General features: G+C 39.6%; 2 protein-coding genes across 3 annotated transcripts in view; one reads left to right on the forward strand and one right to left on the reverse strand.

Moving 5' to 3' along the window:
* The window catches only part of slc25a12 (solute carrier family 25 member 12), a 72575-nt gene extending 55614 nt beyond the window's left edge, over positions 1 to 16961 (forward strand). The window contains exons 15-18 of the mRNA XM_061234241.1: positions 12412 to 12550; positions 15847 to 16005; positions 16123 to 16213; positions 16330 to 16961. Coding sequence (XP_061090225.1) covers positions 12412 to 12550; positions 15847 to 16005; positions 16123 to 16213; positions 16330 to 16537 — 597 coding nt within the window. The 3' untranslated portion in view covers positions 16538 to 16961. The remainder of the gene's footprint in view (positions 1 to 12411; positions 12551 to 15846; positions 16006 to 16122; positions 16214 to 16329) is intronic.
* The window catches only part of LOC133123740 (dynein, cytoplasmic 1, intermediate chain 2a), a 58475-nt gene continuing 55020 nt past the window's right edge, over positions 16937 to 20391 (reverse strand). For both annotated transcript variants that reach the window (XM_061234242.1, XM_061234243.1), the window contains 2 exons: positions 18497 to 18622; positions 16937 to 18060 (listed from right to left, as the gene is read on the reverse strand). In XM_061234242.1, the coding sequence (XP_061090226.1) occupies positions 17947 to 18060; positions 18497 to 18622 (240 nt within the window). In that variant the 3' untranslated portion in view covers positions 16937 to 17946. The remainder of the gene's footprint in view (positions 18061 to 18496; positions 18623 to 20391) is intronic.

Genomic DNA, 20391 nt, shown 5'->3' on the forward strand with positions numbered 1-20391 from the left:
CACCTACTTATTCATGCGATTATTTAATCAGCCAATTGTCTGGCGGCACTGCAATGCATACAGTCATGTAATTACGGGTCAGGAGCTTCAGTTAATGTTCACATCAACCATCAAAATGGGGAAAAATTGTGATCAAAGTGACTTTCACCTTGGAATGATCTTTGGTGGCAGACAGTGTGGTTTAAGTATCCTAGATCTCCTGGTATTTTCACGCACACTAGTCTCGAGAGTTTGCAAAGAATGGTGCAAAAACAAAAAATATATATGCATTTTGTGAATACAAAATCAAACTAAACCAGAACTGAGGAATAAAAAAGAATGAAGGGGGTCAGCTGGGGTAGTGATTATATGAAGGGACCCCAAATTTGTTGAAAACAGGCACTGACCTCACTGATCTGAGCACTTAGTCTGTCCTTTGGGAGAATAACAAAAATCACTATACAATCAGGTCCATAAAAGCTCAAAACTAATTGGACAAATTAACATAATCATAGATTAAATTGTCATTTTTATACTTGGTTGCATATCCTTTGTAGGCCATGACTTCCTGATGTCCATGACCTACAGTGCATCCGGAAAGTATTCACAGCGCTTCACTTTTCCCACATTTTATTATGCTACAGCCTTATTCCAAAATGGAATAAATTCATTTTTTTCCTCAAAATTCTACACACAACACCCCATAATGACAACATGAAAGAAGTTTTTTTTTTTAAACTTTTGCAAATTTATTAAAAATAAAACACTAAGAAATCACATGTACATAAGTATTCACAGCCTTTGCTCAATACTTTGTTGATGCACCTTTGGCAGCAATTACAGCCTCAAGTCTTTTTGAATATGATACCACAAGCTTGGCACACCTATCTTTGGATAGTTTCGCCCATTCCTCTTTGTAGCACCTCTCACGCTCCATCAGGTCGGGTGGGGAGCGTCGGTGCACAGCCATTTTCAGATCTCTCCAGAGATGTTCAATCAGATTCAAGTCTGGGCTCTGGCTGGGCCACTCAAGGACATTCACAGAGTTGTCCTGAAGCCACTCCTTTGATATCTTGGCTGTGTGCTTAGGGTCATTGTCCTGCTGAAAGATGAACCGTAGCTTCATTCTGAGGTCAAGAGCACTCTGGAGCAGGTTTTCATCCAGGATGTCTCTGTACATTGCTGCATTCATCTTTCCCTCAATCCTGACTACTCTCCCAGTTCCTGCCGCTGAAAAACATCCCCACAGCATGATGCTGCCACCACCATGCTTCACTGTAGGGATGGTATTGGCCAGGTGATGAGCGGTGCCTGGTTTCCTCCAAACATGACGCCTGGCATTCACGCCAAAGAGTTCAATCTTTGTCTCATCAGACCAGAGAATTTTGTTTCTCATGGTCTGAGAGTCCTTCAGGTGCCTTTTGGCAAACTCCAGGCGGGCTGCCATGTGCCTTTTACTAAGGAGTGGCTTCCGTCTGGCCACTCTACCATACAGGCCTGATTGGTGGATTGCTGCAGAGATGGTTGTCCTTCTGGAAGGTTCTCCTCTCTCCACAGAGGAATGCTGGAGCTCTGACAGAGAGACCATCCGGTTCTTGGTCACCTCCCTGACTAAGGCCCTTCTCCCCCGATTGCTCAGTTTAGATGGGCGGCCAGCTCTAGGAAGAGTCCTGGTGGTTCCGAACTTCTTCCATTTACGGATGATGGAGGCCACTGTGCTCACTGGGACCTTCAAAGCAGCAGAAATTTTTCTGTACCCTTCCCCAGATTTGTGCCTCGAGACAATCCTGTCTCGGAGGTCTACAGACAATTCCTCCCGACATGCACTGTCAACTGTGGGACCTTATATAGACAAGTGTCTGCTTTTCCAAATCATGTCCAATCAACTGAATTTACCACAGGTGGACTCCAATTAAGCTGTAGAAACATCTCAAGGTTGATCAGTGGAAACGGGATGCACCTGAGCTCAATTTTGAGCTTCATGGCAAAGGCTGTGGATACTTATGTACCTGTGATTTCTTAGTTTTTTATTTTTAATACATTTTGCAAAAATCTCAAACTTTTTTCACGTTGTCATTATGGGGTATTGTGTGTAGAATTTGGAGGAAAAAAATTAATTTAATCAATTTTGGAATAAGGCTGAACATAACAAAATGTGGAAAAAGTGAAGCGCTGTGAATACTTTCCGGATGCACTGTATCAACATCATCAGAGTCTGGATATCTTATTTTCAGGTTGTCCTACAAGCGATATTAAAACTCTTTGCATTTGAATGGATCGCTACGGGAATTGGGGGGGTGGGGCTAAATTCAGCTGTAAATTATGCTGATACAGTATAGAACACATTTCTTGGCTAAATGGCTTTTAGTCGTAAAGGGTCCAAGGTATCAAATGAGCCTGAAACCATCATGCTGTTGTCACATGCAGCAGATATGGATTTATCACTTCCAAGGGTTGTTTTCCATTGGCTTCAGTAGGACAATTATTCAGGAGAAACAACCCTAAGTGATTAATATTCATTATTTACTTCCACCTCCAATATCCTGTGGTAGACAGCTAAAATAACAATAACTTTGTCAATGTCCAAATATTTATAGACCAGACTGTACCAGTGATCTAACGTAGGAGGGGTATTGCTAACCAAATTAAGCAGAATACATTTCTGAGACACACTTAACGTCTCAAAGATTTTCATTTCTTTCATTTTCATTCCTTATTTTTGTCCAGAAAATGGCAAATGAAGGACAATTGCAAAATAAATGTGCCTTTCTCGTGTACTCTTTTGTGTACCAATTGTTCAGACAACTGTACAATAAGAGAACATCACAGCAGAGAATATTTGTACCTGTTTTGTAGAATTTGTGATTTGATTGATTTCACTTTTAAATTGTTTCTATTGTAAAATGTAGTTTTATTTAAAATGTATTTCCTGTCATATTGTACGGCTCCCCAGATTTTTCTTAACAGCGAACTCCTGAAAATGAGACGCGTCTCAGTGAGTTCTCCCTGTGTAAATACAGAATAAATACAAATAATCAGAATTGTATTGTTAGTCACCATAAACTGTAATTGTCCTTTTCTCCCCAGATTTTGTAAAGAATTTGGTTTCTTGAAAAGTGCTATATACAATTGTAAATACAATTTTCTTGATTTTTATCACTATTATTAATAATAATAATAATAATAATAATAATAATAATATGTATATCATCATAACATTATTATATGAGGATGGTATGATTTAGCAGTGCAACCCACATTATTTTGTGTTGGCTCACATAGACATTACACATATACTCTAAATTAGTTATGAAATAAATGTACCCAGAACTGCACTAGCATTTATATTTTGAAGATGGAGCCTTAAAGCAATAGTTCACCAAACAAATATCAGCTAATTTCTTATGTCAAAAATAGTCTAATGGATTCCATTGATTTTGATATTAAGGCCTATTTAACTGTTTAACATTGAGAAAAACATGCATATATTTCAATATACTGACAAACAAATTTGATTTCCTCTATGACTCCATTATTTTCATTGTCATGCCTTGAATGTGAGTGATATTTTTTTTTCTTCAGAGCATTAATTGCTAGAAAGTAAGAAGACGCATAATTGGTACATTTTAAGAACATATAGCAACAAAATATTACCTAATTGTATTCCTCTGTAAATAATCTATTTGGTTGTTGATTCAAAGAGAATATTTTATTGAATCGTCAGCAGCCTGCCCAGTGGTACATAGTTACAGTACCCATAGCATGTATTAATGCATTGTGTGTTGGAAACCTTGTCAGGGCATAGCTCAAGATAATGTTCTCGGTGCTTCTGTGAATTTCCTGTCTTTCGGCTTTTGCCAACCATTATGACAGTATCTCTCACTTTAAACACAATTTTTGTGTTGAATTTCGAGACTTTTTTTTACCGGAAGGTAATGTAATCATACCTATATAAACAGTGGTTGCCCTGACCGATGATATCTTATGTTATCAGAAAGTAAACCATTTCAAAATCTGCATTTTACAATATTCCACTTGCGTTATGAATAAACTCTGCTAATTTTGCTATAATAACTTGAACTATTAATGACTAATATAATTAGAATTTTTGACCATTTAAAAAGAACAGAGAACCATAAGTAGTTTAAGACTGTTACCTATCAAATACATAATGGCCCTTACATGTAAACGTCACAGCAGCAAGAGCTTCAGACAACAAGCCTTGAACCCCTTGAACCACATTCTTTTCTGCCTTTTCTGGACCGAGTCAAAAATGAAATAGTTGAAGTTACGGTAATTGTCCAGAAGCTGATGGCTGATTTAGCAAAACTTTCAGCTGCCATTTGGCTTCTGCCATTGCAAGCGGAAGTTTGTTTTAAACCAACTGGTTAATTGGGTCACGAAGCAAGCGCAAAAAGAGAAGAGATGAAAGAGATTCTTGCACTTTACTTTCTATAATTGCTACCATGTAAATATCATGATACTAACACAACACATGCTAGATGCAGAAAGCTGATCGGCTTAGAAAAACATTCAAATATTTCCACAGAGTCAGTCGCAGTTGCTGTAGCTTCTGAAATCAGCACTTTTTAAAAGGGCAAAGTTATCCTCAAAATATCTGCTTGTTTGGAATGCAAGATAAAAAGTGACCACTGATGTAAAGTAAATATACTGTGCTACATACACCAATCAGCCGCAACATTAAACGCACCTACTTAAACCAGTTTTTTCAGGATAGAAAACTTGTATAAACTTGTCAATAAACAGTTAATATTTCATTATATGATATGTGTACTTATATACGCAGATAATCATAAGTGAATTCCATTCAAAAGTAAAGATTTTAGATGAAACTGGAAATCTTGTAAGCTCATTTGGCCGGGGGGGGGGGGGGCATTGTTTTGTTATTTAAATATGTTGGTACGTAGCACGTCTTAACTGGTGCTCCAGGACAAAATGAAATCCTCCATCAGTTCCACCCTTCTTGCCTCCATTGCCAATTCTACTGTTCAAATTGGCTAAAGTTACAGCATGATCGAAGACAGCTACTAGCTAGCTCTGCCTATATTGCTAGCTATGATAGCTATCCATGTAATTAATGTATTGGCGGGCAGTGAAAGGGAATGAACGGAGAAGATCTCATGCCAGGATGTGCTAGCTGTTGATAGCGGAAAATCTGGAGATAACGTTACATTAAGGCAATGTCGTTTTGTAAGCTTGGTGGTGATGACTAGTCTGCTGTTGTTGGTTTAATGTATATGCTTTACAGGACATAATAACTTAGCTAGCTAGAAGTTGGCATTATAGCTAAATTGTCCTGTTTAACATTACACAGGTAGCTTGCTAACGCAATTAGCTAGTAATGTTAACGTTACTTTACCACCAAGCCAATATAGACTCACTAGCTAAGCATCAAAACATAGAGCTAGCCAGCTATCCCAACAAGACACACCGATAGACATTTGATGGCTAGAATAGCTACAGACTAACCAGAGATGCTGTTTTTTGTGTGTTAAAGTATGTTACCCATTTATCCAGGGTCAGACATAATGTTCCTTAGATATTTTGCAAAATCAGATCCTTGAGCAGCAGGGCAACAAGTATAGATAGATAGCTAGGGAAGTAACACATTAGTTGGTGTAATAAAAATGTTTTATTTCAGTTCACTAGCTTAATTATAACTTTGTACAGTTGTATCACTAGCTCCTAGTAACTAACAAGATGGTTAGCTATCAATAAATAAAGAAACCTGCCATCTTGAAAGCGGTCAGAAATAGCCTGTCATGACAAGGAGTGTGTCCCATTAGCTGGAAAGTGCATACTCCTTAACTCCACTACAACCCTCCTCCACTCTGTGCTCCGGAAATATATGTATGCTATATATAACACCCAGCATTAATGACCAGTAATCTCAGTAATCGGTCAAATTTTCCCCTGATAACTGACATACAGTCAGGTCCATAAATATTGGGACATTGACACAATTCTCCTCTTTTTGGCTCTATACACCACCACAATAGATTTGAAATTAAACTAACAAGATATGCTTTAACAGCAGACTTTCATCTTTAATTAGAGGGTATTTACATCCAAATCAGGTGAACGGTGTAGGAATTACAACAGTTTGTATATGTGCCTCCCACTTTTGAAGGGACCAAAAGTAATGGGACAATTGGCTGTCCCATGGCCAGGTGTGTGTTATTCCCTCATTATCTCATTTACAAGGAGCAGATAAAAGGTCTAGAGTTAATTTCAAGTGTGCTATTTGCATTTGGAATCTGTTGCTGTCAACTCTCAATATGAGATCCAAAGAGCTGTCACTATCAGTGAAGCAAGCCATCATTAGGCTGAAAAATCAAAACAAACCCATCAGAGAGATAGCAAAAACATTAAGTGTGGCCAAATCAACTGTTTGGAACATTCTTAAAAAGAAAGAACGCACCGGTGAGCTCAGCAACACCAAAAGACCCGGAAGACCATTGTGGTGGATGACAGAAGAGTTATTTCCCTGGTGAAGAAAACCCCCTTCACAACAGTTGGCCAGATCAAGAACACTCTCCAGGAGGTAGGTGTATGTGTGTCAAAGTCAACAATCAAGAGAAGACTTCACCAGAGTAAATACAGAGGGTTCACCACAAGGTGTAAACCATTGGTGAGCCTCAAAAACAGGAAGACCAGATTAGAGTTTGCCTAACAACATCTAAAAAGCCTTTACAGTTCTGGAACAACATCCTATGGACTGATGAGACAAAGATCAAAATGTACCAGAATGATGGGAAGAGAAGAGTATGGAGAAGGAAAGGAACTGCTCATGATACAAAACATACCACCTCATCAGTGAAGCATGGTGGTGGTAGTGTCAGGGCTGCCAATGGAACTGGTTCCCTTGTATTTATTGATGATGTGACTGCTGACAAAAGCAGCAGGATGAATTCTGAAGTGTTTCGGGCAATATTATCTGCTCATATTCAGCCAAATGCTTCAGAACTCATTGGACAGCGCTTCACAGTGCAGATGGACAATGACCCAAAGCATACTGCGAAAGCAACCAAATAGTTTTTTAAGGCAAAGAAGTGGAATGTTATGCAATGGCCAAGTCAATCATCTGACCGGAATCCGATTGAACATGCATTTCACTTGCTGAAGACAAAACTGAAGGGAAATTGCCCCAAGAACAAACAGGAACTGAAGACAGTTGCAGTAGAGGCCTGGCAGAGCATCACTAGGGATGAAACCCAGCGTCTGGTGATGTCTGCGTTCCAGACTTCAGGCTGTAATTGACTGCAAAGGATTTGCAACCAAGTATTAAAAAGTGAAAGTTTTATGATTGTTAGTTTGTCCCATTACTTTTGGTCCCTTAAAAAGTGGGAGGCGCATATACAAACTGTTGTAATTCCTACACCGTTCACCTGATTTGGATGTACATACCCTCAAATTGGGATTCTGCAATTAGCCTATGGAGCTGGTCAAACTGGTCAACCAGCTGTTTCATAACCTAGCTCAAGATGTCTTTTTCAGCAGGGGTTGATATTGGCTTACGAAGATGGACAGGGATGTACCATCATACAAGCAACGAGAAAACAGTGATACGGACCAGGTCTCGTTTGGTTGTGGCCTATCGAGATGGCAAAGTATGCCTTTGAAGTACACACAAGTTAAATGACACAAAAAACACTGCCTGCTATTCACATTCCATTTTGGCTGCATATAGCTCAGGCAATGTATAATCCGTATGTTCCTTGAGGCGCATGGCTCGCAGTTGTGCAATGCCTTACATTATAGGGTTACTGGCTAACAGACAAGCTAACTTTTCACCATTCATTTTCAACGGGGCCTCGTTCTCAAAATACCAATTTTAATAACAACCGTAGCACATGAAAACCTGATTTTAGGAAAAGGCACTAGTCCGTTTAAAAGTAGGATGTGTTCTAATAGGGTGTGAAACTGTAAAACGCTTTAAAAAGTTTGTAGAAGAGCGCAAAAAAAACTCTTACGAAAATGCTAATATTTTCACTCTTTTTAATGAAAACTACCAAACAGATTTTTGAGATTTTTCTGAATTAATTGGAATAGCGCGTCTGCCTTACCAAAGATTTTTCATGTATATTGGTAATCAAATGTACATCGCTCTGGATAAGAGCGTCTGCCAAATGCCATTAATGTAATGTCATGTTTTTTTAATATATATATATATATATACACACATATATACAGTGCTCAGCGTAAATGAGTACACCCCCTTCGAAAAGTAACATTTTAAACAATATCTCAATGAACACAAAAACAATTTCCAAAATGTTGACAAGACTAAGTTTTATTTAACATCGGTTTAACTTATAACATGAAAGTAAGGTTAATAATATAACTTAGATTCCACATTTTTTTTTTCCACAGTTTTACTCAAATTAGGGCGATGCAAAAATGAATACACCCCACTGAAAGTCTCTGGAGCAAAGCTAAATTTTAGACTACAAATGTCTAATTTAAGAATAATCAACCACAGGTGAGTCTAATTATTCATTACACAGGTGTCCAGCAGACTGTTGACTATAAAAGGGTGTTACTTCCCTTCCCATTTCATGTTGTTAGCAATGGCACCACATGGAAGAGAAATGTCGAGAGACCTGAGAAAGAAAATAATTTCTTTACACCGTAAAGGTGAAGGCTATAAGAAGATCAGCAAAGCTTTACTTATCAGTCAGAATACTATGGCAAAAGTGATACAAAAATTTAAAAAAGATGGAACTGCAACCATCTCACAGAGACGTTCAGGCTGTCCATGGAAGTTACCACCTCGACAGCAGCGTCTTCTGATGAGAAGGGTCGAAGAAAATCGGCATGCATGTTCACTGCAGTTATCTAAGGAAGTAGAAAGCCAAACTGGGGTGACTATTTCTCGTGACACAATACGGCGTACACTGCAGAGGAATGGCATGCGTGGGTGCCGTCCACGAAGGAAGCCTCTCCTAAAGCCCTGGCACAAAAAAAGCCCGCCTAGAGTTTGCCAGGGCCCATGCTGACAAAGATGAAGACTACTGGGACTCTATACTCTGGAGTGATGGACCAAGATAAATGTTTTTGGAACTCAAAACCTCAAACTGTATGGCGTCGCAAAGGTGAGGAATACAAAGAAAAATGCATGGTGTCTACAGTGAAACATGGTGGTGGCAGTGTCCTTATGTGGGGTTGCATGACTGCTGCTGGTGTCGGGGAGCTGCATTTCATTCATGGCATCATGAATTCACAGATGTATTGCTCTATACTGAAAGAGAAGATGGTACCATCGCTCCGTGCCCTTGGTCGTCATGCACTTTTCCAACATGACAATGATCCTAAACACACATCTAAGGCCACTGTTGGATTTCTGAAGAAGAACAGGGTGAAAGTGATTCTGTGGCCAAGTATGTCTCCTCATTTGAACCCAATTGAACACCTGTGGGGAATTCTGAAGAGACATGTTGAGCATCACTTTCCATCCAGCATCCAGTCTCTAAAAGAGGTCACTCTTGAAGAATGGAAAAAGATCGATGTAGCAAAATGTTGTCAACTTGTTCATTCCATGCCTAGAAGTTGGTGCTGTCATTAAAAATCATGGGGGCCATACAAAGTACTAGATGTAGTAGTTTTTGTTGTGGGGTGTACTCATTTTTGCATCGCCCTTATTTGAGTAAAACTGAAAAATGTGGAATCTAAGTTATATTATTAACCTTACTTTCATGTTATAAGTTAAACAGATGTTATATTAAACTTGGTCTTGTCAACATTTTGGAAATTGTTTTTGTGTTCATTGAGATATTGTTTAAAATGTTACTGTATGTATATATATTTATATATATATATATATATATAAATATAAATTTTATCGGTGGATTGTATTGCTTGGTTCTTTCTATCTATATAAATACATTTTATCTATCTATACAAATTATATACAAGACAGAGCTTTACTTGACACTGGTGCTGATATTGAATATCTATTGATCTATCCATCCATCCATCCGGTGAGAATGTGTTGAAGTGATTTAATGTAACGTCAGTGTACCGCCGGACTTGGTGCAGATGGAGACTGGCGCAGGTGTCAAACAAAGCTCTCGTTCTCAAAAACTACTCATCGTAGTGGTAACAGCAGTCTTAACAGTAGCCCGGATTGCAGTGATTTAGTAGTAGGAGTAGCAGGGCTATTAATTTGGAGTGTGGAATGAATCATTCTTAATTTACTAATGTTACTAAGGTGTTACTAGATGTTTGCTAGGGTGTTGCCAGGCCATAGCTAAGGTGTGTTAGGTGGTTGCTAAGGTGTTCTGCGATGGTTGTTAGGGTTTTGGGAGGTAGTTGCTTAAGTGTTAAGTGGTTGCGAGTATGTTGCAAGGTGTTTCCTAGGGTTTTGCTTGGTGGTTGCTTGGGTGCTGCTAGGTGGTTGATTGCTGAATTACTGAACTGCTGTTGTCATACAAATGCTCATAATTCAGAAAGTTTAAGTACTACCCAAAAGTTGTTAACCCTTTCCCATGTACCATATATCTGATGACTTTGCAGCGCTTCAGTTCAATGGGCACTGCAGTCTTGTTTTTCTGCATTCAGCTAGATAATACATTATAGAGATGCTTAATTTGCTCCCAAAAATAATTGCACTCAATTCCCCATGAAGTCTTCCAGGAAGATCCAGGAGGCAATCTTACGTCATTATTTTAGTTTTGACCAAATTACGTGGGTGGGTCCATGTTTTAGCCACATTGTGATGAGTAACCTTACAGCTTTAAAAAAAAAAAAAAACTTTACAAACATCGTGGCACTGTGGGTGTCCATTACAAAGTCTGCTAGAATCGGAATACATTATTTGTAACATGTATTTGAAAACATGCAAATAATATTGCAATAAGTTTTCATCACACAAACTGCATTAGCTGACAATGACTGACAGTGCTGGTAGCGAGCTATCATGCAGGAAATCCCCTGATGCGGGGACAGTTTGGCAATTTCCCCACTAATGGTTAAGTAGGTTACAATTGTTAGGACTACAGTATAGTATTATTACTATATTTACAATAATTGTCAGCACTCATATTGTACCGTGCAAAGGCTAGTGCAGGGGTCGGCAACCGAGAGCTGCAGGGTGTGCTGGCTTTTGTCGTTACTCAGCACTTAATTGATCGATTAAAGCAGTGGATTACACAGTTAACTCGCCTCACCTGGTTTCTTGGGTATGAATCAGTTGCTGGTATTAAGGGCGAAAGCAAAAACCAGCACACCCTGCGGCTCTCCAGGACCAGGGTTGCCGACCCCTGGGCTAGTGTGATGTAATAGCAGAATTTGAGAATATCTGTTGAACGTTAAAAAAAGCTCTTGCTGGTTTGGTGTCGAACTGTTTTACATATAACAGTGTCTGGTTTAATCAAGGTTCAATAAACTTTGCATTTACAGACTTCGAAAATGTACTGTTGAAGGGACTGTCTGGAGTCAGTGGATTAGATACTTCACTGACCATGACAGCCATGTCACCCCTTTCCCAAAGAAAGGGGTGAACCACAGTAGAAACTGGCAAAGAAACCAAAGTAGTACTGGCAAATGAGGGGAAGAATTATCTTTGCTTCCATTGTTGTCCAAGTATTTGCCCTTTGGGGCAAAGCAGGGTCTCCCTATCCTGGAACCACAGCACACTCACTCTCATTCTCCTCAATTACTGCCTCTGATTCCACCCAGGTCTGCAACATAAACTTTATTATGTACAATTGTACACCAGTAAATATCTAACCAGCCAATCATGTTGCAGCAACTCAATGCATTAGAATGGGAAAAATATGATATTAGTGACCATGACTGTGGAATGATTGTTGTTTGGCAGAAGGAGTGGTTTGAGCATGTCAGGTCTCCTTGGATTTTCACACACAACAGTCACAGAAGTTGACAGAGAATGGTGCAAAAAAACAAAAGATCCAGCGAGTGGCAGTTGTATGGGCAAAACACTTTGTTGATGATAGGTCAGAGGAGAATGGCCAGACTGATTCAGAATGACAGGAAGTCATTTTAAATAAACACGTGTTACAGCAGTGGTTGCAAAAGAGCATCTGTGAACGCATCAAATCTTGAAGTGGATGGGCTACAGCAGCGGAAGACCAACAAGTAAAAAAAAGAAGTGGTCCCGGAGTGTGTAGCTCATAAAAATTGCATTAACAGGTTGCAGAAAAATCTGCATGGATAATTCTTTACATAAAAAAAAAAAAAAATAAATCTTAAGTTCAGTTTTGCCAAAAAGCCTATAAAATGTCCATACTACATGTAACCCAAAAGAAATGCACTTTTCAATATCATCAGATCTACTTTCCATTGGTTATTGGAATGGAGTCTGTTAAAGTTAAGGTCTAGCTCACACCTCTTTGCTCCTGAATTATTTTTATTTTGGCGGGGGTGGGGTTTGTGTTCTTTCTATCCCAGGGAGCAAAGGCCTGTTTTCTGCGGGACATCCCTTTCTCTGCCATCTACTTCCCAGTGTATGCCCACACCAAGGCTGAGCTTGCTGATGAGCAGGGCAGGGTGGGGGCGCTGCAGCTTCTGACCGCCGGAGCCATTGCAGGTACCTGCCATGTTCCCAGTGTAGCTTCAATAAGCAATGTCAGCTATCAGCTCCTATTCTGCTTTTGCCTAGCTGTAGTGCCATGCACATGCAGTTTTGTAAATCTACTGTTCCTCTCAGAGAAAAGCCAGGGAGAACCCTCAATTTTAAGACGCTTTGCATGTGCGATGATGAACAACTGCGGGATAAATAGCTTTTTTTCTGTGGGATAAGGCTATACTGTGGGCTCCAGAATTATTGGCACCCTTGATAAATATGCACAAAAGATGCTGTAAACTAAGGAATAATACTGTTATTGATATGAGCTTTATTTTCCAACATTTAAAAAGCAGTGTGCTTTATTAATGACTCAATGGAATCAACCAAAGTCATACTTCTTTCCAAATAAAATTCTCCTTGTATGCATTCCATTTTGCCACCAAACCTGTGGATGGTATGTATGAGAAAAACATTCAATTTTGGTTTCATCAATTAACAGCTAATGTATAACTTTAACATATGCAACTCACGACAGGCATAACTCATAAGTTGCGATACCTTGGTTCAACCTGATTCGTTGCCAAGGGTAACATGCCAAGTCATGTTAATTGCTTTGGTCAGTGAGTGACCAAAACGCTGTCCCTTGCTGTTCCAGTTATACTTCAAGTATATCTAGCTAATTCTACTGTATATAGCAGCATTAAAATCGGTACATATATTTTTCTACAGTAGGGCTAGTATAAAATGTTATAAGGCTACTACTCTTATTACTATTCTAGCTATATTTCTACCTATTCCTATTTTAACTTTTTTTTTTAATATATAATTTTTTATCTTTAACACTACTCTATTGCTCTATTTCACTATTTCATTGTAAAGAATGCAGTCGTGGCAATTAAATTTAATTGACAGCGTCAGTGACATTAGTTAACGTTACTTTCTCTTATTTAGCGGTAAAGTGACACAAACTGTGTTTAAAACCATAATGCATATGTACATGTGTGCAGTAGCGATCCAGCTAGGCAATTTAATTGAAATTCTTGTATGAATGATAATTATTCATTAATGTAAGTCTAAGTTAGTTACAAAATGGGGGGGACTATGTTGGGCTGTAATTCCTACACGGTTCACCGAACATGGATGTAAAAATCCTCAAACTACAGCTAAAAGTCTGCCCCTTAACTACATCATGATTGTTTTATTTCAACTGTTAGATTGCTGGAGTGCAGAGCAAAAACAACAAATGTGTCACTGTCCAAATATTTATGGATTGCGCTGTAAGAAATGACAGAAATATTGTTGGCCTATTTCCATCATTCAAAAACATCATTTTTTACTGGATGGCCTTACTGCCCTGGCATGTATAATGAATAATTCTGGGCCCACTGTATAATTATCAGTACATCAGGTACACTATTTCATACTACATAACATAAGCTAATGGCGAGAACAGGCCATTCAGCCATACTGCCTAGTTTGCCTAAAAGCTAAAAAGAATCTAACACCGTATCAAGCCTATTTTTTGAAAACCCGCAGTGTTTCTCCCTCCACAACATGTACTGGCAAGCTATTCCACACATTGACCACTCGCTGGCTACATAGCAAGCTAGCAGAATGGTGGACACATTCCACTCAAATAAATACATGTAATGATGACATGTCAAAATGGTTTACTTTTAATTTATTTATATATATTTTTTATCTAAATGGCATATTAGCCATATACACTCAACGATCACTTCATTGGGAACATTTTTACTTTATTACACCTACTTATTAATGGGATTATCTAATCACCCAATTGTGTGGCAGCAGTGCAATGCATACAATCATGTAGATATGGGTCAGGAGCTTCAGTTACTGTTAACATCAACCATCAGAGTGGGGAAAAAATGTGATCTAAGTGACTTTGATCGTGAAATGATTGTTGGTGGCAGTGTGGTTTGATTATTTCAGAAATGCTGGGATCTCCTGGGATTTTCATGCATACTAGTCTCTAGAGTGCATACTAGTCTCTAGAGCAGGGGTCGGCAACCCTGGTCCTGGAGAGCCGCAGGGTGTGCTGGCTTTCGTTGTTACTTGGCATTAATTGATCAATGAAAGCCGTTGATTGCACAGTTAACTCACCTCACCTGGTTTCTTGGGTCTGAATCGGTTGCTTATTTTAAGGTGGAGACAAAAGCCAGCACACCCTGCGGCTCTCCAGGACCAGGGTTGCCGACCCCTGCTCTAGAGTTTGCAAACAATGGTACAAAAAAACTAAAATAAATCCTGTGAGCAACAGTTCTGCAGACAGAAAAGCTTTGTTAATGAGAGACGTCAGAGGAGAATGGCCAGACTGGTCAAAGCTGACAGGAAGATGACAGTAACACAAATAACCACACATTACAGCAGTGGTATGCAGAAGAGCATCTCGGAAAACACAACACACCATAACTCCAAGTGTATAGGCTGTAGCAGAAATCTAAAAAAAAAGTCTAATGAATACCTGTCTAATGAAGAGCTCACTGAGTGCATGTTCTCGTAACTTTCGGCCAGATGCGCCTTCGAAAAAACACACAGACTAGGGCTTTGATTTCTTAACTCTTTCTGCACTGTCCATTACATTTTTATGTCAGTATGTCAGTCTGCCTATAAGAGGGCAATCGATTCTAGATCTGGTGATATGTAATGATTCTGACAGAATTTGCAGTATAGAGGTAATGGAACCACTTGGGACAAGTGATCATTCCACAATAAGTTTTGATGTGTTTTGGCAAATTAAGTTCAGGATTGCAGAACTGTAAATGAAGAGGGAAGCAGGTTCAAAAGAGTTATATTTGATGTGCAGTGTAAATAAAAAAATAAAATAAAAAAACAACTATATAAGATGTATAAAAAGGACAGTACTGAGAATAATAAGGCTGAATATTGTAATATGTGTGCTAAGATTAAAAAAGAACCCGGCTTGCTGGGTGGTAGATACTATTTAGCTTTTAGCCAAGCTAAGCAGTTGGTACACTTAGGGGTAGGAAAAGGTGAGCATTGCTGGGTTGAATTGCTATTACATTATGTTATGTTATATAACATTCTCATATAATTATATTCAATTTATACTATATCATTTTTGAATAAGGATTTGAAGGTGCTAACAGTATGCCTTTGGGGCATAATAGTTGATGCAGTTTCACACTGTTGTGTTCTGACACACCTGCCAGGTTCTTTTGCAGCACATCAGACAGTCACATTACTGTCACATTTTGGTAATGTTTTTAGCTGATACAACATGGTTCAGACATGGAGTTCGCTCCCGTTCTTTTGATTGTAAACAATCTTAGGTGTACCTGCTGCATCCCTGGTAACCCCTGCTGATGTCATCAAGACCAGACTGCAGGTGGCAGCACGCGCCGGTCAGACGACGTACAACGGAGTTATCGACTGCTTCAGGAAGATCTTACACGAGGAGGGCTTCAGGGCCCTGTGGAAAGGAGCTGGAGGTAGGTACCAAGGGGCTCTGTAACTCCAAAGTGACTGCTTCTGCAGATGTTGCCAGTCATTCTGAGGAACCTTAAATTGGCCGTGTTGGTAATTTCACTGCCTTGTCCCACCCACAGCCCGTGTTTGCAGGTCCTCGCCTCAGTTTGCGGTCACCCTAGTGACCTATGAACTCTTGCAGAGATGGTTCTACATTGATTTTGGAGGACAGTAAGTGCAATCATGCCAGATTGACTATTGTACTGGATATTTACCATTACATGAAAGTGGTGAATTGATTGACTTGTGTGAACTGTGATGTTTAAAGAGGTCTCCTCCTTCCTCAGCCGCCCCACCGGCTCCGAGCCGACTCCCAAGTCCAGAATCTCAGAGCTTCCTCCCCCCAGCCCTGATCACGTGGGAGGATACAGACTGGCTGCAGCAACATTCGCAGGAGTGGAAAACAAGTTTGGCCTACACCTGCCCAAGTTCAAGTCTTCAGGCGTGGTGACAATTCAGCCACCCGCTCCCAAGGAGGAGCCACAGGGGCCTTGAGACTGTCCTTTCACAAGTGCTGGATCCTGATTGGCTGCATGCTTTGTGAGCCAATCATCCGCTTTAAACATTTGTGTGCGATTTTCTGCTCCTTTTGAAACTGTTCATTAGAAGGAAGCTCACATTGTGGGCTTTGTTTCTGGCCCTTTCAGAAGCGCTCTTTATTTAACCTGCTGCATGAATAGTGCTTTGACGATTTGCTTTGCGTAGCTTGCACAGTGTTACTGTACATATTGTACATCTCTGTACAGACACATGACCGAGTTGAGCCTAAAGACATAGTGACATCCTTCACCAATGATGCTTCAGTGTTGGGAGCATCTCCAATCATACATCGTAGCTTCATATGGTGTACAGATGTTTTCAAAGTGTTTTATTGAAAAGAAAAAGACATCTAAATCTTAGTAAATAATTTAATACATTTCATTCTTGTATTTTATTGAAATATGGGTTTAATTTGGGATGTGGAGAGAATGTCCTGCTCTTGGGTTACACAACAGGGGCACAAAAGGTTTGAAACAATGGAAAGTATATGGATAAGGAGGTTCATACATGTTAATTTTAAATGTGGATTTCACTTGTGAAATACATACTTCACTTTATCGGTCCCATTTTATATCCCTCGAGGTTCTGATCAAAAGGTTTCTCACGTTTAAACTATCCATGGATTCAAGTGAAACTACATAATTTGCTTCTGGAACCAACAATAAAAAGTGTACAGAAGCAAGGCAAATATATATTGTTTTCATTCATGTAGACTTGTGGTGGCAATGAGGACTATTTGCAGAAAATAAGCACTCAAAGGAAGTTAACAGTTTAAGTTATTTGATAAGAACACACTACTGTGCAGCATACATAATGAATAAATGATTAAACTACTATAATTCAATGGGACCCAGCAAACGAACAGCAGTTATGGATTGGGTGTACTTTGAGAGCACAACCGAAAGGGGTGCGTCGTATAAAGAGAGCGGCACTGCATCTGAACCTGGCTGGAGCGCTGTCATCTGGATGTTCTCGCACTGAATGTGACACTTTAATATGTGAGCTTTAAGGCTTTGGGCTCTTTTCAAGAAGTTATTACATGTCACTACAACCCATTTTTTTGATGCACTGTTTGAGGCTGCTCGCCAGCCCTATCCAAAAATGTTTTTCTTCGGGAACCTGCATGTTAGCAGCCCACAGAAATGTCTGTGGCCCCGAATACAAATATATATATATATAAAAACAAGATTTGCATATCAAGAAGTCGGACTGTTTTTTTTTGCTGCTGCGTTTTATTGAAAAGATAAACACAGTTGACGGTTGCCGGTGTTGATGCCAGTGTCACCCCATGGTAAAACCTACACAAGTTGAGTTGGAAAAAACAGAAAAAGCAGTTGGTCCCTACACTACCATTTCTGAGGCAATCATGCCGACAACCGCTGAGCGGCCAGCTCCTCGGCATCATCCCGGTTTTCGTTGATCTCCACCAGTGTGCGGCCAAAACGGGTCCATTCGTCGCTCCGGGGAACAGCAATTTGCTGCAAATAAGGCGATAATTTGCAAAGTAAGCAAGTGTAAATATTCATCCAGCCTTTTTTATTTTTTCACCCTTGCTGTAATTATTTTTTTGTGGTCTGCAGCAACTTCTCTCTGTGGGGTCACAGGATCATGGCCAATTTTCCTCCCAACGCCACTGAGACTTGACCCCTTGCCAGGAGAGACTGGGGAACAACAATCGTCCTCTATCTTTGGGCTCAACCATCAATGGTGTCGCTGACACATACTGAACACATCATCCGCAATTCAGGAAGTGAATTGTCCCAAGTAAAGGGCTGGAAGAAACTAGAACCTTAAAACCTAAAAACCATGGGAGCATTTTGCCTTTTTAGTCACTGAAAATTAATTTATTTTCAGTGTAAATATGAATCTATTCGCAACAACATTTGCACACTCACAACCTGAAGCCTAACTCACCTCTCCAACATCGTAGATGAGGATCTGTCCATCCGAGTCACCCACAGCGATCTCTCTCCCAGATTGGGCCCATCGGACCCGGTTCAGAGCCGGGTTTCCCTCCACCGTGATGCTGGCTGTGGGAACCTTCAATGACAGTGCATTTCCATCAGATAAGTGTAAATAATAAGCTTAAAATAACCGTGTTTTTAAAATCTTTTAAATCCACTCTGAACAGGCAGTTTCTGTCATTTTCAGGGCAGAATGTGTAGGCTAGGCTATTCAGAAATAGTGTGATAACAGCCTGTGATGAAGTTGAGGATTTAGGTTGAGATTAATTGTGAATGGCTGTTTTTTTATTAATTAATTTTTTAAATATAAATTGTCCATATACTTGGGGAAACACAATGCTAACTTGACTGTGGCTAATTGAATGTTCTAAATGGGGAAAAAAAAAAAAGAAGTAAAACCTGTCTCACCGTCTGTCCAAAGTGGACAGCAAGCACTCAATCAGTGAAAATATGTCGGCTCCAGTAAAGCAAAGGTGGCCAAAAAGAGACCAGCTTGGTCGGCGTACATGAACAGAAAACCAGAAAAAATTGCCAGCTATTTTAGCTCGTTTATTTGGCAGGTTTTATATTGAATATCATAGTTACATATTTACTAAGCAGTTTGCTGTTGGTTCCTATTCTACAGGCAAGGGTACGAAGGCAGTGAATATAACGTTACTTGTATTAGGTCAGAACTAATGTTGCAAATTAGATTCCCAATATGCATTGTGCTGTATGTACTAGCATTAATAAACCTTGCATTAATAAAACGTTGTCCTCCATATGACAATGAATGTAACTTGGGCTACGAAAAGCAGCTTAAACAGTGAGACGGTCGAATAATGAAGTGAACTACATTTAGCTTTGTCATTTAACCTAAGTGTGATTTTGATGACACCCCCTCATTAATTTTGCTGGAACCTTGCCCTCATTCTCTCTTCTAAGCTCTTTGCTACAAGTGTCTAGTACAGTCAAATTGTTAAATCTGCACTTCCTTGTACGTCACTCTGGATAAGAGTGTCTGCTAAATGTTTTGTTATGTAATGTAATGCTTAGAGATGACAATTGAATGTGGGCGGAGTTGGAGGTGTTCTCAGCCTGCCAGACTCGCCTGGATAGGTGGCCATACATAAACCAGTCTCTGCGTTCAAGGGTGGAGTTTACCTTCTGGGCAACACAGGCTGGAGATTCTTTTTAAAAGTTTTTCCCTATATTTAGGGAACTGCTACAAGCTCAACTGAAAAAAGAATGACAGTGCTCCTTTAATATGCAAATACCGTGTTGATGACATACAGTTGCTGTCTCCTAAGATTTGACTGAAGAAATGCGTTTCAGAGCAGAATTATTGTTGAAATGGAAAGGAATGACTATTGTTATGCATTGTTATGCATGCTAGCTAGAAAATTTTTAAAAAGCCTTTCGTTGAGATCCCTCAATTCAACCAATAATTTACATTCAATGAATAGCAATTACCACTTGTTGCCAGTAGTAATGGTAGGGAAGGGCTTGCAAGACGAGTGTCCCATTATCTTGCACTCCACTCTTCTTTACTCCACTCCCCCACTACCACTCGTCTACTCCAGCGGAAGTATGTGGAGCAAAGGAGTGGAGTTAACAAACGAATGAGGGGAGTGAAGAAAATTAGGTCAAGCTTTGCCGTCATCAAATCCGACATTCTGTGTTCAAGAAATAGCTTATTTTATCTCGACACCTCGTACTGTAACAGTTTATTTTCTTGGCTATTGTCAGTTGCATCTCATATACACCAATTCAGAAACATTTCTGTAGATTTGTGAAACAAACGTTTATATGATTGATGACACCATGGACTGGCCCACATTAGGTTGCACTGTTCAACCAGGCTCT

This window comes from Conger conger, chromosome 3 (assembly GCF_963514075.1).
Source record: "Conger conger chromosome 3, fConCon1.1, whole genome shotgun sequence".
Taxonomy (NCBI): Eukaryota; Metazoa; Chordata; class Actinopteri; order Anguilliformes; family Congridae; genus Conger; species Conger conger.